Source organism: Grampus griseus (assembly GCF_964374135.1).
Source record: "Grampus griseus genome assembly, chromosome: 2".
Taxonomy (NCBI): domain Eukaryota; kingdom Metazoa; phylum Chordata; class Mammalia; order Artiodactyla; family Delphinidae; genus Grampus; species Grampus griseus.
Genome location: NC_139018.1, coordinates 143,381,397 through 143,399,615, shown reverse-complemented (window position 1 = coordinate 143,399,615; position 18,219 = coordinate 143,381,397). Strand labels below are relative to the sequence as shown.

The 18,219-nt window shown below is 53.5% G+C and overlaps 1 protein-coding gene across 1 annotated transcript in view; it reads left to right on the top strand.

Annotated features, from left to right (window-relative positions):
• The window catches only part of CEMIP (cell migration inducing hyaluronidase 1), a gene marked incomplete at both ends in the record, with an annotated part of 71,161 nt that overhangs the window by 41,112 nt on the left and 11,830 nt on the right, over positions 1 to 18,219 (top strand). Inside the window, 9 exons of the mRNA XM_082648889.1 lie at positions 2,163 to 2,368; positions 3,144 to 3,213; positions 4,205 to 4,333; positions 6,314 to 6,399; positions 7,555 to 7,686; positions 10,653 to 10,688; positions 10,768 to 10,923; positions 13,695 to 13,875; positions 15,229 to 15,444. Of these exons, the coding sequence (XP_082505015.1) occupies positions 2,163 to 2,368; positions 3,144 to 3,213; positions 4,205 to 4,333; positions 6,314 to 6,399; positions 7,555 to 7,686; positions 10,653 to 10,688; positions 10,768 to 10,923; positions 13,695 to 13,875; positions 15,229 to 15,444 (1,212 nt within the window). The remainder of the gene's footprint in view (positions 1 to 2,162; positions 2,369 to 3,143; positions 3,214 to 4,204; positions 4,334 to 6,313; positions 6,400 to 7,554; positions 7,687 to 10,652; positions 10,689 to 10,767; positions 10,924 to 13,694; positions 13,876 to 15,228; positions 15,445 to 18,219) is intronic.

Here is an 18,219-nt window from a genome sequence, read left to right as displayed (position 1 = left end):
ATTTAAAAGGAGCTACGGGCCCGGGTCTGAACACTGTTCCATGTCCCTCCTCTGGGCCTGAGTGTCCTCTTCTGTAACGTGAAGGCATTGAACTTGCTCTCGATGTCCCTGCCAGCACGAGCAGCCCACGTTTTTCTTGCCTGTTCCTCCCATGCTTGTCTTTCCAGGCGATTTGCAACAAACTTTCCTAGCTCACTAGGAGGAAAGGAAGCAGTCCCATTGCATGACCTTGGTATTGACTAAAATGCTTATTGGTGCACTGAGTAGCATTCAAGATCACGCCCTTGCCTATTACCAAAGATTAAGGAGGCGACCCTTGTTTGAGAAAACAAAGAGCTTGCCTGGAATAGGGCAGTTGTGCCCGTGCTCCGTCCTCATGGGTGAATGGACACAGTCAGAAAACTGGGGTTCCAGGGGGCTTCCCTGGTGGCACAGTGGTTGAGAGTCCGCCTGCCGATGCAGGGGACGCGGCTTCGTGCCCCGGTCCAGGAGGATCCCACATGCGGCGGAGCGGCTGGGCCCGTGAGCCATGGCCACTGAGCCTGCGTGTCCGGAGCCTGTGCTCTGCAACGGGAGAGGCCACAGCAGTGAGAGGCCCGCGTAACGCAAAAAAAAAAAAAAAGAAAACTGGCTTTGCACATGTGGGTTTTGTGACCTTGGGCAAATCACTCAACCTTTCTGAGTCTCATTTTCCTCATCTCTGAAAAAAATTAGTACAGGATTATGTAAGATTTCAGCAAGATTAAAAGATATAAGAGCCCAGGCCAGCGCTGGGACATAAAGGGTCCTAGTTCTGGATGCTTCTAGAGCACGTCTGCCTGGGAGTTGGGGAGTAGGTAAGATTTGCCATAGAAAAGGCTCTGGAGGGAATTGGGGTGTTTACCCTCGATTAGTGCTTCTCAGGGACAATTTTTTCACCTCCCTTCCCCAGTGGAATACTTGGCAATGAACGCCTGGAGACGTTTTTGGTTGTCACAGCTGGGAAGGTCCTGCTGGCATCTAGTGGGTAGGGGACGAGGGATGTTGCTAAACTTCCTACGATGTACAGGACGCCCCTCGAAATGGTAACAGTGCCGACAGGGGAGTTGTTTGGGGATGATGTGTGAATTTCTCAGGGCCTGGTGCAGCAGTGGGTACTTACTAGGTGTGGGTAGAATGGTGTCATAGGGGAGCAGCAGCTTCCCTGGTTGGGGGACATCACTGGGCAGTCAGGACGCCGGGGGTGGGCATGAGGATGGAAGATCTCAGATGGTGTTTCTCACCATCCTCATGCCCCGCTGTGGACAGGGCACCTTGGGCGGTAGCGTGCATCTCACCTATGGGGTGTTCAAGTGAAGCACGATGCCCGTTTGTCAGGGATGCCCGTGAACAGAGCCCTGCTTGAGAAAGGGAGCTAGGGCTCAGGCCAGAGGCCCTCTACCCACCTTCTCGTTCTCAGACTGATGAGTTCATAGACATTCAGACCCGGAAGGGGCCTCGGAGATCCTGGACTTGGACTCCTCCATTGTGTGGTGGGGAAAGTGTGTTGGCGAGAGGTTGGCAGACTTGTCTGAGAGCCTGTGACGCTTGTGGGCACAGCTAAGGCCGTACTCCGCGTCTCTCCATGCCTTCAAGTGGTTTCTCCACTCGGCCCACTGACTGTGATTCCAAGAAGAATATTGAAGAGCTGGAGTTTGCAGCATTTTCTGGTTTTCTGCAAGTGTGGCTCGTTGTGGTTGCAGGCTTCAAAGCTGGCTTGCCTCCACGGGAGAGGGCACAGTGAGGAACCAGCCTTACTAAGAAGCCCCCCTGGCCTGGCTCAGACGGAGCTCTCCCTACCCCCCTTTCTGGTGGGACCTCCACATGAAGTCCTCGTGAGCAGTGTACTCGCCGTGTCCTCACCAGATTAGGCTCCCAAGACCTCGTCCCCGGTCTCCAGTCGGGCTCACCTCTAGCGGTTTGTTCTTCTCCCCACCCCATGAGGGTTCAGTTGCAACACCTCCAGCTGGAAAGGACTTCAAAGTCACGGCTCTGTCGTACCCATGTCAGGTCCACCTCCAACCCCCCAGATCCCCTCTCAGAGCCCGGTGCCTGGCTTAGGTTGTTTGACGTTTGTTGAGTGGCTGAATGAGCACATGAGTAACGGCGCTGGGCGAACTGTCGCTCTGTCTTGCCCCCTGCAGGTCAAGGACGTTGTGGGCTATAATTCTTTGGGCCACTGCTTCTTCACGGAAGATGGGCCAGAGGAACGCAACACCTTTGAGCACTGCCTCGGCCTCCTTGTCAAGTCTGGAACCCTCCTCCCCTCCGACCGTGACAGCAAGATGTGCAAGATGATCACAGAAGACTCCTACCCGGGGTACATCCCCAAGCCCAGGCAGGACTGCAAGTAAGCACCTCCCTTTCCCTGCCCTGGCCCGCGCCGGGCCTGTGTGCACGTGCTCACACGACTTCCCAGCCCTGCGTCTGACTTCTCACTCTTGGGTTCCCGAGCGGCTTAGACCTCACAGCCCTTAACCACCCAAGGCTCTCAGCTGCTCAGACAGAGGGCAGGAGTGTGTTTTCGACTTCTCCCTTCTCAGTGTGCCTCCCAGGCATCGTTTTTGGCCAAAGAGAACCACTGTTCTCATCCTCGGGCTTTCCCTGAGGCCACACGGTGCTCCTTTGAGGAGAGGAAGAGGGCTGCCACCTCGGAGCCCACAGCGTGTACACGTGGGCACCAGCTGCACTGGTCTGTTTCTTGACGTGAGAGAGTCAGAGACAGAGAGAGAGAGAGAGAGAGAGAGAGCAAGAGAGGGAGAGCTTCCCGTCCAGTCAGCCTTCTGAGTCCAGGGCCTCTCCCTCAGAGACAGCCATTTTTCTAGGTTCTCCTGACTTATAGTTCTTCTAGGGTCCATCTCAGATTTAACCCACAAATGTGCTTATACCTTCAAGAGCCATGCCCCATGCAAATTCTGAACGTGTTAAAGGCATACATGCACCCCAGTTTAATGAGAAAACTGGGTTTCAGATGAGCAAGTCAAGGGCATCTCAAATCACTGATAAGAGGCTCATCAAAGCAACGTTAGAGTCCCTGACATGGGCCACCCCTCCGCCCCAGGTAGCAAGGTGGGAGCCAGTAGCCCTCTGTCTGACGCCATTCAATCTCTGCCCCCCGCCCACAGTGCTGTGTCCACCTTCTGGATGGCCAATCCCAACAACAACCTCATAAACTGTGCTGCTGCGGGATCCGAGGTGAGCAGAAACATCCCTTTTTTGGGTGGGGCTGGGGGAGAGGAGACGGCGGGGGCCAACCCTGAAAGATGTGTGCCCTGAGCCCCCAGTCTAGGTATCCGTGCAGTCAGGCTTAGCGTGAAGAGGGGAGAGCCAGCTTGGGAGGCAGATGGACTCTGGCCTTTCGTCACACTGGTGATCGTAGCTAATGAGTAATCAGTAGCCTTATTAGATGCCTGGCACATCTGTGTTCTAAGCTCAAATTTTTAAATTATATATTTCACACTTTACTTTTTGTGTGTGGTGTGTGCACAAGCTCATTTACTTTTATCTATTTATTTTTGGCCATGCCACGCAGCATGCGGGATCTTAGTTCCCCATCCAGGGATTGAACCTGTGCCCCTGCTTTGGGAGCGTGGAGTCTTAACCCCTGGACTTCCGGGGATGTCCCATAAGCTCCAATAATTTAATTCTTGTGTCAACCCTATGAGGTTTGTACTATGGTGGGGAGGAAAGTTAGGCAGGGACATGCGTAGGATACAAACACGGTATTCTGTCTACACAGCCCTGCCCTTACCCACCCCTTCATGCTGCTTACCTTCCTGGGGAGCAGGTCAGGTGCCGTCTCTGGGCCGCAGCTTCCATATCTGCAGAATAAAAGGGTAAAGCCAAGGACACTCAGGCAATCCTCCCATTACGTGTCAGGAGGGGGAGATTAACCCCGGCAGTGACTCTGAAATCCAGCCATTTGGCACCCATGGCTGATACAGTAGGACCACAGATACAGTAGGACCACAGAAGGGTTTTAACAGTCAGGATGGACGCCCACCCCCCAAAATATATTCGCCTCAAACTTCTCGCTGTTTCCCGCGGGTGTGTCTGGGAATGGGCGTTGGGGCCATTTGGGTGATAGCGCTAGGCCCACCCCTAGTTTGGGCCATCCCGTCACCCCAACAAGAAGCTCCCTGGTGCTGAATTCTGTGGCTTTTTCCCCCATGTCCTCCTCCACCAGGAGACTGGATTTTGGTTCATTTTTCACCACGTACCGACGGGCCCCTCGGCCGGAATGTACTCCCCAGGTTATTCAGAGCACATCCCACTGGGAAAGTTCCTTAACAACCGAGCACACTCCAACTACCGGGTAAGTCCTTCCAGGCCTCCCCGCCCGCCCACTGGTCCTTCTTCCCAGGCCTGTGCATAATTAGAGCTGGAAGAGCCACAGCTCCCCCTGGCAGCCCCGGAGCTGGGCCCCTGAGTTCGATTTCCCAGTTCACTTGGGGATGGGAGCGGTGGTGACCCCAAAAAGCCAGGCCTGATCTGTGAGCTAGGGAAGGTCAGGACCTGGTTCTGCAGGAAGATGAAGGTAGCATTAGCATCCTCTCCTCTGGTCGCTTTTTTTTTCTGGGAAGCGGGTCCTCCATCCATGCAGTGCTAGGGAGGCAGGTGGAAAACAGACATTTCTGTCATCTTCGTTTGCTCATCAGTAGTTCTGTGTGTCCAGCACCAAGCGAGGTGCTGGGGAAAGGGACTGGGCTCTCGGGTGTGTCAAGGGCCCCCAGTTGACGACAGCATCCAGACAGACCAGAGTCATGGGCACGTGGGAATGGAGCTGGCAAGCAAGGCTGAGACCAGAGATGCTGTGCTGGGGACAGAGGTGGTCTTGGGGACGCAGGGGCAGTGTGCAGATAGAGGCCCGAATGTCAAGGCTGTTCTTCTGGGCCGCTCCCTAGTGGTACAGATGAAGAAACAGAGGGTCCTAGAGGAGAATGGATGTATTCAGTGTCAAAACCAAAGAGACTCAACTAGGGAGAAGCCCATGAAGATGAGAAGTAATCTCAGAATAGACCTGTGTATACAGCTAGGAGGTGGGGTGTGCCTGGGAGAGCTGTCTCCTTACGGAGCAGGTGCAGAGGCTCTGGGGGCTGTGGGAAGCAGGGGCGGTACTCCTTGTCGAGATCCCTTCGTTGAGAAGCCTTCCCATGAGCCGCAGGTAGGCCACGCAGTACCTGGATGTTTGGAGAGGTTGGAAAGGGGAGGAACACGTGAGGGAGGATGGTTTCCAACAGGGAACTAGGCAAGGACTCCTGGCCACAGATGGAGGGAGGGGCCCTCGGGGGTGGCAGGGTGGGAAAGGAGCAAAGAGGATCCTCGAGCTGGATGGATTCCGCTGCCTGGATTCCGATGGGTTCCGAGCCAAGGAGGAGCCCCGCGCGTGGTGTTCACACCTGGTGAGCCCTGACTCCGTGCCACCGTGTGAGGGTCCTGCTCCCAGACTCTTCACGTGGCTTCTCTTATTTGGTCCTCACAGCAGGAATTCAGTGTTATCATCCCATCTTACACAGACTGCAACTGAGGCCCGAGAGGTGAAGGGATTTACCCAAGGTCCTAGCTCATGAGAGAACAACCGGGAATCAAGTCCCACTTCTCTTGACTCCCATCACCACTGCTTAATTAGGAGTCAGTTGAAGATCACAATAGCCAGTGTCCTCCAGTTCTGTAAAGAAGGAGTCCAAGCCTCCCTAGGAGGCCAAGGGAATCCAGCCCTGAAGGTGGACTGAACGGGGCCTCACTGGGCAGCCTCACTCCCACTCACCCATGGCTGACAAAGTGGACACCTTTGGAGCCAAATAAGAAAGCGAGGTTCTTTCCTTGGGTCAGGCGACAGCCAAGACGAGACTGGGGAAGGCTCCCAGACCCCTGCCCCAAGGTAAAGACGGGACTTAAGTTCGGCATCTTCTTTGCATCGCTGCAGACACATTTCCCAAGAAATCATATCTGTCATCCTCAATTTGGGGCCTGGGCTTACAACTGCCCAAGGCAGTGTGAGTGTGGGGCATAGACTTCGCTGTGTGGCCTTGGACAAGATACTTAACCCCTCTAAACCTCAGGGTCCTCATCTCACCTCCAAGAGGACACCTTATTCCAGATTTGACTTGAGCAATGCAGAGCAATGCAGGTTCTTCACCTCCCTCGTTGCAGACCCCCTACTTCTATTAATGCGTCCTGAGAGGGAAGCTGGTTTCACTGGAGCATTCAAGAGTACGCAGTGAGGCTGGGTGTGAGAAGATGCCTGCAATCTGCTGTCCGAGCTCATGTGTCCCTGAATGTCCCCTCTCCCCAGGCTGGCATGATCATAGACAACGGAGTCAAAACTACCCAGGCCTCTGCCAAGGACAAGCGGCCCTTCCTCTCCATTATCTCCGCCAGGTAATTCTATGGGCACGTTCTGTGTGCTGCGCATGGAGCTCGTTGCTGGGGGTACCATGGTGAACATCGAGCAGGGCCAAATCTGAGTCAGGGCTGAGGCTTCACCAGCTGATGGGAAAAGAAATTCTGAGAGGTTTCTAAAAAAATCAGCAAAATCCAATACCTGCTTTTTGATAAGTTGACAGGACTGGCCAGGGCCCCAGCAGGTTGGACCAGGATAAAAAGGTGAAGAGAAAAGAAGGGAGGAATTTCGCTATCAATTTAATAGGAACATTCAGGTTGTAGCTATAAGTACACCTGGAGCTCAGCCCAAGGCCAGGAGCTGCTTTTAAGAGATGCTGTCAAAACCTCAAGGTAATTAGGAAAATCAGTACCCTTTAAGGAGACCAAGTGCTTGGTCTCTGTCAAAAGTGGGTAACACCGGGGACTTCCCTGGTGGCGCAGTGGTTGAGAGCCCGCCTGCCGATGCAGGGGACGCGGGTTCGTGCCCCGGACTGCGAAGATCCCACATGCCGCGGAGCGGCTGGGCCCGTGAGCCATGGCTGCTGAGCCTGCGCGTCTGGAGCCTGTGCTCCGCAACGGGAGAGGCTGCAGCAGTGAGAGGCCTGCGTACCGCAAAAAAAAAAAAAAAAAAAAAAAAAAGTGGGTAACACCAATGACATGATCATGTCCATGGAAGACATGACATGGAAGACATCAGGAGCACCCAGGCTCAGTGCTCCATTTGGTGGCTAAGATGTAGAAGCCCAGGAAAGGCACCAGGTCAAGGTTACCCCCAGGGGAGTAGAGAGCTGGGCACCTCAGACTCCCCTTCCTGGCCACAGGGCTGCATTGCATGCCAGGCTTGGGACTGGCTGTCTGAACTTCCTTCTGTGATTTGACCCCTCCTTGGGGCGGCGGGGTTCCCCAGTGGTGATGATAACAAGAGCAGTGACATGTCTGTAGGATGCATGGGGCTGGACCCTGGGGAAAAGACCTCTGATTTCCGCACCAAGCTCAGGAAGTTCCCTGCAGAGCCCAGGGGGTGTGAGTCGGTTGCTGTTTAGCCCGAGTCTTCCGGGCACCATAAGCAGAGAGAAACTCGCTGCCCAGAAGGCAGTCAGTTCAGGCGTCCCCTCAACACGGCCACCTGTGCCTCCCCATGCTGTGTTCCAGGTACAGCCCCCACCAGGACGCCGACCCGCTGAAGCCCCGGGAGCCGGCCATCATCAAGCACTTCACTGCCTACAAGAACCAGGACCATGGGGCCTGGCTGCGTGGCGGGGACGTGTGGCTGGACAGCTGCCGGTGAGTGTGACGTTGGCACAGCGTGGGACGATGCTCCTCCCCTGGGCAGGGGACAGACACGAGCGAGACAGAGAGAGGAGTCCAGACATACCGATGTTTGACCTTCTGGTCGCCCACCCAGGCAGAAGCATGGAATGGCAGCGGGCAGTGACCCAGAGAACCCCCTAGAAGCAGCATGTGGCTTCAGCCCACCGTGCCAAGGGCTGTGGGGCATGACTTGCCCCCAAATAGTCACTGGGCTTGGCTGTAAGTCACGTAACTTGTCATATAACCAGTCAGCGAAAGGAAGGAAGGAAGGAGGAAGGAAACCGGCACTTTGTAGGCACCTACTGTGTGCTGGATCCTTGGGTGCATTTATTTCTCACCATGTTTCTTGGAGATATAAATCCTCATCTCCATCTTAGACAATGAGGCTCAGTTGAATGAATTTTCCGAAAGGTGAATAGTTGAACTGGGACTTCAAATACCAGCACGTCAGACTCCAAGGCGCAAAGGAAAAAGACGAGGAACCCCGAGTTCTGATATAAGGTCCCCATGGAGAGCCACGGCCCACACTGGACAAGAGCCGGAGGGACCGGCAGCTGAGTTGGGACTTCCTCTAAGGGAGTAGCATGAAATGTTCTCCTCAACTCCCTTTACTGTTAAAAAACGGGAATCAGAAACTCTACATGGGAAATAAGTGTATTTCTCCATTTTATCATGACCAGTTAAAGGAGAAGTGAAGGGGGACTTGCTTGTGAAAGGAGCAAGAGGAAGTGAGAGTGTGTGAGGAGAGAAACAGATTTCACACACACACACACACGCACACGCTCACACGTGTAAAGGCTTCTCAGAAAAGCAGAGGCCTGGGCAAGACAGACACTGACCCATGGATGGACCCCAGAGAGAGCCAGACACACACAGGGATGGAAAGGGAATGTCGCTGGCAGAGAAACCGGGGCGGGTTTTTTTGTGGGGTCAGAGAAGAGAGGAAGGGATAGAAGAGGATTTTGAGAGTTTTGGGGAGAGGGGAAAGGGAAGAAGAGAGCCTCTTCTGGGCTTCTGAAGGGCGTTTAGGGTATCAGACGGGAGGCAGGCTTGCTCTGATTGGCTCTAGAGAGCAGAGGTTGCAGATGTGGGCAGATTTCCACTCAGTAGCAGGAAGAACTTTCCCGCAACCCAAGACGCTAGTCAATGAGAAGAGCTGCTCATCCCTAGAATAAAGGCCCAAGGCCACTTGAGAGAGAAATTATGCAAGAGGTGAGTGAAAGAGGAAACAGATGCGGGTCAAAGCTAAACTTCTCTGCGGTGTTCTGCCTCCAATGAATGTCTAGATTGCTGGAAGTTCAGGTCCCCGTAGGGGAGTGGATGCCAGACTTGCGGCCGAAAGACAAATTGTGAAGCACTCCCCTGCCAGCGGGGGTGGATCTTCTAACCCTTCCCCAGCCTCCTTCCAAGGCAGCCCAGAATCTGGCTGGTGCAGAGGTTGTCGTCCCGTGAGTGGGCACAGCCAGGGGCTGACAGAAGATGGGGATCCCTTGAGAAGCTTTGAGCCTTTGGCCACGGTGTCCGTTTCTTAGGAAGGTCACTCCAGCAAACCACGCCGTGGGTGGAGGCACTCCTAGAAGTGGGAGGGACAACTAATAATACGGCAGTGGTCCAGAGGAGAAGGAGTTACAGTGAGAACTTAGGTGAAAATGCGCTTCGGGAGAGGGAACAGGCTTGGGTGGACGGTAACTGTTTTGCTTTATGTGTGTTAAGTTTGAGATGCTTTTGAGATACCCCCGTGGAAATACACCTAAGTCTGGAAGTGCAGGGGGGAAGGGCGGCTGATTTTAGAGTCACCAGCCGACTGGTAGGGGTGGAGGCTGTGAGTCCTCATGCCATCCCCAGGGGCACAGTGCAGAACAAGAGGACCTTGGGCAGAGCACTGGCGGACAGCGGTGGTAAGGAAAAACCATGAAGGGCCTGGGAAACAAAAATCAGGGAGTCCTGGGAGAGAACTACAGGGCCCTGGAAGGTGGGCCTTGAACGGTGAATTTGAACTGGATGGGCTTCAGACAGGCAGAAGTGCACGCGTCCCGGAGGACGGGGAACAGGGCGCGCAGAAGCAAACCGGGAACTAGGGAGACTTCAGGCGGCCGGGACCCTCCCTGGAGCAGAGGGAAAGTGCATTCACTTGGGCCTGAAGCATGAGGGCAAGGATTGGGCTTAGGTTTCTGGATGCCGTGAAGCCACCGGAGTTTAGGAAGCAGAGAGTGGCACTTGGAGGGGATGTTCACCCCTGGGACAAAGGAGGTGAAGGCAGCCACCATATCTGGACCCACGGTCCACGGCAGCGCAGACCCAAGGCTCGGCTCAGATTCTGTGGGACCCCTTATCACTCACAGCCAGACTTCCTCCAGAAATGTGCTCCTCCTGGCCCGCAAAATGGACAACGGCAAAAGGGAGCTGATGAGATCGCTGCAGCGTAATTGCAAACTTACTTCTCAGGGCCAACGTCCGCCTGACTTCTGGGAAAGTTAGAAATCAGCTATCTGGGTCCTTCCTGCTGTGGCTGAAACAGTAATGAGGATGGCTACGGGCAATGCAACTGCATCCATTACCCCCACCGTTACCCAGGGCGGGCTGGTCCTGAGGGTGGCAAGACCTTCCACGTCCCTTTGGTCCAGTATCGCACTGAGCCCTGGAATCACAGGTGGGGGTGGGCTGGAGAGGGAGGCCCATGGAGTCCAGTCTGAACGCTGCTAATGCACGTTGCACCAAACGCTGAGAGCCCCTGCGTTCACTCTTTTCTCTTTGGAGTCAGACACTGTGTGGGTGGGGATCTAGGCGATCCCATTACACAGAACGTGTAAGCCTGCTCCCTGAGCAAACCCCGTGCTTATGCAAAGACCCCTGCCCTACACAGGATCCACGGTAAGACACCAGGGCAGGGAGGAGTCCTTCCCTCCACGACTTCACTGACTGTCTGCTCTTGTCCCCAGGTTTGCAGACAATGGCATTGGCCTGACCCTGGCCAGGTAAGAGCCAGTTATTGCCCTTGGCACCCTGTGGGTTGCTGTCTCTGCACGTCTCATTCCGGACATCTTCTCTCTACAGTGGTGGGACCTTCCCGTATGACGATGGCTCCAAGCAGGAGGTCAAGAACAGCTTGTTTGTTGGCGAGAGTGGCAACGTGGGGACAGAGATGATGGACAACAGGATCTGGGGCCCAGGTGGCTTGGACCACAGCGGAAGGACCCTCCCCATAGGCCAGTAGGTTTGCAAGCACGGCAGCTTCTTTGTTCTGCGTGGCTTAACCTAAACGACAGCAGTGGAAAGAAAGATGCTAGGATGTGATTTCTACCTGTGGACTATGAATTCCTCTGTCCTCTACTGGTCAGAGAAATCACTGAAACAATGGAGATTAACCAGCAGGGGGGTGAAATCTAGAATCAGAGAGAGAAGTCAAAAAAACTGTGTCGAATATGAGTCAACAGGGAGACACAGCTGTCAAAACATAAAACGTTGTTCTGAGCTACGTTAACGGGAATTTAGTGTCCAGGATGGGCGACCGTGGCTTCCTCTCTCCTCGGACAGCACCCCCACTGGGAGCATCTCATCCACCTCTGATGGTGGCAGGGTGATAGTCACACACAGATTGGGATCTTCAACCAGAGGCTGGGACTAGACGTGGGGAAACAGCCCGGGAGATGCTGTCACACATTCTCAGGGCTGCTATGCGCCTACAGGATGAAACTCACTCTGTGTTAGGCTTAGAATTGGTTTTGTGCAGGAAAGAGTTTTCTAGCAGTCAAGTTTGTTAAACAGCAGAAGAGCGTGCCTGTCCTGGAGGGTCACAGGCTCTCTGCTGCTGGATGATAAGCAGGTGGCTGGAGAGGGAGGGGGTGACTTGGAGAGCGGACGCACCAACGGAGCAAAGGGACTTGGTTAATTCCTCGGAAAGCTGCAGCTTGGGTCAGTGGTGAGGAAGTCTCTCCTTCTGATGGTGTTTCTGTTCAGACAGGAATTCAAGCCAGAGAGCCACAAGCAGCAGCGGGCTAAGATGAGCCCTTTCTGCCCCTCTGAGCTTTTCCCTCTTTCTCTAGGAATATGTCCTTCCTGCCTCTACAGGTAGGACATAGGCCTGAATTCCCAGCCCTCGTGGGATGGGTATCTTTGAAAAGAGTTTGCAGAGAGAACCACAGTCTCCTTTGGCATGAGTAATCCAGAAGCCCTTGTTCCTGTCTAGCCTGAGCGGTATAGCCGTCCCTTCAGATCGTTTTTATGAGCAACGCTGGGTTTGCATATTTGGGTTTCTTTGCTGAGGGTTACCAGCCTCCCCAGGGCCAGAACGTTCTGACGACTTCCAGAGGTGAGTTTGTTTATGGAGGCCTGACAGCTCTGTCAGACTCAGGCAGGTCCCTCAAACTGCATTTGTAAGCAGGAGCCCAGGACCCCACGGTCCTGATCGTGAGGGATTCATCCCGTATGGGCCTGGGTCGGGGTCCAAGGGTAGAGTAAGCACACAGTTTAAATATAGAGCCAGTGAGAACGGGCTGTCCCTAAAATACCTTAAATGGAAAAACGCATGGCGCCACTCCGTGAGAGCCAGGATTCAAGGCGACGACATTCACCAATTGCAAATATAAAAATACAGAAATACCAGAAGCCCTTGGCACACCGTGTGCTGCAGGGACATTGCCGAGACTGGTGCCACGAGGCCCTTCCTCAGGGAACCGTATCTGGTGAGGGGAGCTCAGCGCTGAAGTAGGGACCAGCTGGAATGTGACTTCTCCCCATAGATCGCCTTTTTCTGCTTGTCCCTCTTTGTGCCCTTTCTTCTTTATGTTCACCATGGAAGGAGAAGGCCCTGACCCAGAAGTAGAGATACCAGTAAAAGCATAAACATCGGGCTTGAAGAACGAGCAAGCCTAGCTTTGGGGCCAGGCCCAAAAAGGATCGGCCCAGCCAGACCCTCCTAGGCCCTTGTTTCCCACGCCCTGCTCAGGAGTCCGTGGCAAAGGAGAGAGGCATCTCGAGCACCCTGCCCCCTTGCTGGGCCGAAGGCAGAATTTCCAAGTCCCCAGTTCTCCTCCAGCCCCTCCTATAGCTCCAGCTCCAGGCCTTTTGCCTCTTCCTCCAGCTTTCCCTGCCTCTGGGGTATCAGGCCCTTCTAGGGGTCCCCTGGCAGTTCACAGTCTTGCCCTCCCAAGGGGGCCTGCCCTCCCTTCTAGGGATGCTTGAAACATCACCATGCAGCTATTTTTCTGTTTCATTATCACCTTCCATTCTGTGTCCTTCCTCTCCCTAGTTTCCCAAACCCAGCGTACTGCCCATCGAAAGGCTTACTCACAGAGAGAAAGCTCATCTGGGTCTTAATCTAATTAAATTGTTATAGCAACTGAGACCAAGGCGATAATGAGTAATGGCTCTACTCTCCCAAGGGACACGATACTGGCTCTCTCCGGTAATATTTATTTATCCAATGCCTCTTCATAGGATGGGAATATGTGGGGAAATGTTTGTTTTTTGTTTTTTTTTCGGTACGCGGGCCTCTCACTGTTGTGGCCTCTCCCATTGCGGAGCACAGGCTCCGGACGCGCGGGCTCAGCGGCCATGCCTCACGGGCCCATCTGCTCCACAGCATGTGGGATCTTCCCAGACCGGGGCACGAACCCACGTCCCCTGCATCGGCAGGCGGACTCTCAACCACTGCGCCACCAGGGAAGCCCTGGGGAAATGTTTGTATAGAGGACCGTCTCTCAAACCCCAAGCCAGCAGCTAGACATCCATCTCTCCATCCATCCATCCATCCATCTAATAATTCATCCAGTAATCATTTATTGACATTTACTGTGTCCATAAATGCTCTCTCAGTGAATTAATTAATGCCTCAATAATGTTCTGTTAGAGGGGGAGTTTGGGGGATGGGAATCAGGAATGGTTTACCCAGAAGGTCTCTTACCATCCACCTCGGAGGGTGTGAACAGTGTTGCGGCACAGCATGGCAATCAGCCTGACATCTGGCTTGCTTAACTCCATAGGAATTTCCCGATCCGAGGAATTCAGTTCTACGACGGCCCCATCAACATCCAGAACTGCACTTTCCGCAAGTTTGCAGCCCTGGAGGGCCGGCACACCAGCGCCCTGGCCTTCCGCCTGAACAATGCCTGGCAGAGCTGCCCCCATAACAACGTAACCGGCATTGCCTTTGAGGACGTCCCGGTGAGTCCTCGAGGCACCGGGGTGAGCTCCCGGCAAACCCAGACCTCGGGCGGTGATGCACAAGTCCCTGCGGGGCCTGGAGTTTGAGCCGTTGCCACCACCGCAGGGGTTGAACATTCTTCTCCAAGCAGGCTGGGCCACGTCCCAGGTCTGTCTGCATCCAAACTGGAAAAGTACAAGTGTAGTTTGCCCCACAGGTCAAGTCTGGGTAAATGCCCCCTTGCCCTCACCCTGCTCAGAACCCACCCAAGCCTCAGAAGGAACTTTCCACTGCCCTCAAGGTTCTGAGGCTCTGGTCCTCCAAGGCTCTTGGGTTCAACCTACCGAGTCTGGTGACCGGGCCACTTCAGTTAGCACCATTCATCTAAAAAAAAAAAAAGAAAAAAACAAACAAACAAAAAAACCCCCCAGCAATTCCCAAAGGAATCGTTGCTGAAGATGCTCTGTTTAATTTCTCCCGGAGAGTGGAACATAAACAGGGCCCTCCTAGCCCTAGGCAGCCAACAAGTTAGGAGCCGGGGGTGAGGAGGTCAGGACAAAGGGCTGCGCTTTGAGACGAGGCAGGTCCGGGGCTCCTGTGCCTTTTCTCTGGGTTACAGCTTGCCCAGACCTCCATTCCTCCTCCAGCCCTCTGCTCCTGCCCTCTGCCTGTCTGCCCAGTTCCTGGCAGCCTGAGCGAAAAGATGTGAAACTCAAGTTACTGAATTTCCTTACTCAGGCCACCGAGGGCCTGAAAGAGGTCAGTCATGGAAATCTCCAAGGGCTCATGTTGAAAGACTGACTTCCTGAAACACGCCGCACACTCTCACACACGTTCTCTCTCCCGCATAGCCATGCGTCGTGTGTGTGTGCGTTTATTATACATGTATATGTACTTTCTCATACATTCACTGCCACTCAGCCTCATTCCCTCTCCACATACACACACACACTCACATTCACTCACACCCACACGCGTGCGCACACACGCACATACATTCACTCACACTCACACCCACTCACGCGCGCACACACACTCTCACACGCACACACTCCTGTGCCTGCCTCCCCATCCCTGCAGTGTTTTGAGCCACGTATTAGAGCTCTCTCCAGGGTCACACACAGCAGCCAACCCTCCAGCGAGCAGAGGCCAGAATAACGTGCTGGGTCTGAGAGCTGAGGCACAGTGAACGTTTGGCTGTGTCTCTGGCTCCATCCGAGAGGTCAGCCATGCGCTTTCCTGTGCTGCCCCAGAGCATCTTTGGTTTGGCTGGTTTGTAACGTCTGGAAATCGGAAACTTCGCCCTGGCCTGACGACAGCTGCTGCTTCCCTTCACCTTCTGGTCCAGCCTCACATTCCTGGGCTGTGTTTAGATTACTTCCAGAGTGTTCTTCGGAGAGCCTGGGCCTTGGTTCAACCAGCTGGATATGGACGGGGACAAGACGTCGGTGTTCCATGACGTGGATGGCTCCGTGTCCGAGTACCCTGGGTCCTACCTCACCAAGGACGACAACTGGCTGGTCCGGCACCCAGACTGCATCAACGTTCCGGACTGGAGAGGCACCATCTGCAGCGGGCGCTACGCACAGGTGGGGATGCAGGGCGCACGCCCTCAGTGTCACCAGTCGCTCACTCACGGGACAAGCATTGAGTGAGAGCCTACTGCGTGCCTGCCTCTGTGCCAGGCCACAAAGGGACATAGGTTTCTTCTTCATTCTTCTTTCTTTCTTTTTTTTCTGGTAACCCAGTAGGATTTTCAAAAAGTCCAAGTGAAAACACTTCGTAAGCAGCATGCTTAGAAAAAGAAGTCAGACTTTGGCACCTAGTAACTGTGTGACCTTGGGCAAGTCACCTAAATTCTTGGAGTGTCAAGTTCCTCATCTGTAAAATCAGGATAATAGTTGAACCCTTTTAATGAGCACATAGAGTGCTTTACCAGCCCTCTCCACCAGAAATGCAGTGCAAGCCGTCCGGGTGATCTTAAATGTTCTAGTAGCCACGTGGAAAAGGCAAAAGAAATGGCTGAAATCGATTTTAATAATATACTTTGTTAAACTCAATATATTCAAAATACTATCATCTCAACATGTAATCAGTATAAAAAAATCATTAATGAGGCACCTTACATTCATATGTTTTTCCTGTTCTAAGTCTTCGAAACTCTCTGCATATTTTATACTTATAGCCCAGTCAGTTTGGATTCGAATTTTCTACAATTAAAGTAAAAGCTAGTCCTACCAAAACAATAAAGCTATGTTTAACTATTTAGCTGGAAAACTATTTTACCCCACTTTTGGTTGGAAATTTAAGTTAATTAAAATGAGATTGAAAGTTGGGGTCCTCAGCCACACCGGCCACATTTGCAGTGCCCAGTGGCCACATGGGACAGCGGGCTGAGTCAGTGCCTGGAATGTGAAAACATGAGTTACTGTAGTATTGTTACTGGTGTCATGTGGAAGGAGAGCTGAGGACTAGATGAGCAAGGGGAGAGAGCCCCCGAGGAAACGAAGAGCTGTCAGATCAGGAGGGAAGCGCATGAGCCCAGTGACCCCCCAAGGGGCAGGAAAACGTAGGAATGAGGAATCCTCACAACCGTCCCGCAGGCAGGCATTCCTCTCACCGCTGTGGGCAGCAGCATCCCGGGCATTAGCAAAGAGAGAAAGGTGGACTTCCCTGGTGGTCCAGTGGTCGAGACTCCATGCTTTCACTGCAGGGGACCTGGGTTCGATCCCTCAGGGAACTGAAATCCCACAAGCCCTGAGGCACAGCCCCCCCCCCCCCAGAAAGAGAAAAGAGCTAAAAGTGATTTCGGGTCTGGGGAGGGATGGGGCAGGGGGCTAGTGCCAGCGAAGGGGAAGGGCCATGGGGGGCAAGGTGGGCCCCTGGAGGCGGGGCCGTGCTGGGAGCGGGTGCCAGTGGAGGCGGGAGAGATTGGTAGCGGGAGGGGGGCACAGAGGAAGGCAGGGGTCCGGGGCAGGGAGGTCCAGCGTATTTCTTTCCACAGTAGAAGGGGAGGTCATGCAGTGAGAGGGCAGAGAGTGGGCCTGAGCTGGGTGGCCCGCAGAGAGTGATCAGGTTGGGAAGAGGTGCCGTGGAGACTGGAAGATGCTGACAGAGGCGTGCGGAAGGAGTGCCAGGTGGTGCTGCAAACCCAGTGGAGACTGTACACGGAGCATGGAAGGGGCATCGTTCCTCCTGGCTGCAGGACTTTCTCAGCCCTGCTCCAGAGCCCTGCAGAGGAGGCGGACCCGTGGAATGATCCAGGCCGAGGCATCTGCTGCACGGGTGGGCAGGGCAAGGGATTTGATGCTACGGGAGCGAGTGGTTGACCTGATGGTCTAGGGCAGATAAGAAGGGAAGTAGAGTCAGAGGGAGCTGACAGATTGGGGTCATGACCTGAATAACTAAAGGCTGACCAAACCCTTAAGGCTTGCAGGCACACTGCGGGCCTTATAGCATCCCTGATTCGAGGGCGAGACATCCCATGTGGAGCCTTGATCCTGAGCTTCCCTCCCACCCTTTCTTTCTGATACATTGCTGATTTTCTGCCGAAAAGGGCTGATTGTTAGTTAGCGCTTGCAGGTTACCATACCTGGCTACTGGTGAATTATTATTAATTATCTCCTCCCTCCACTTTGCAGCTTACAAAAGGCTTTACTATACCTTTAAATTCTTATACCCATGACACCGCCATACTAGGGCAGGGTTGAAGTTTCTCTTCCCATTTTATATGTGATACAACTAGAGGGGAAGATAACCCCTTCTTTCCAAAGGCACAACATTATTGCATCTTGATGCGATGGTCTCTCCTGGCCACAGCTACGGGGATGTCACCCGATGAAATGGGACAGGTCCTAAAACAGGACACAGTGTTTTATTTATTTTAACGAATGATTTATTGAAGTAGAGTTGATTTCCAATGCTGTGCCAATCTCTGCTGTACAGCAAAGTGACCCAGTTATACACATATAGACATTCTTTTTTTATATGCTTTTCCATTATGGTTTATCCCAGGATATTGACTATAGTTCCCCGTGCTATACAGTAGGACCTTGTTGTTTATCTATTCTAAATATAATAGTTTGCGTCTGCCAACCCCAAACTCCCAGTCCATCCCTCTCCCTCCCTCCCTTCCCCTTGGCAACCACAGGTCTGTTCTCTATCAGGACACAGTCTTTTAAACCAAGCGTGGCCCAAATCATCCAGGCTCTTTTGTTTTGTCCCTTGGACTCGGTGGCTGACAGTCTTGCTTTCATATTTGTCTCTGAAATGAGATGCCATTCATTCCCCCGATGTGCACTGATAGCCACATGGTCTGGCCACACGGGCCAGACACTGAGAATCAGAGGGAGAAGTAGGCAACA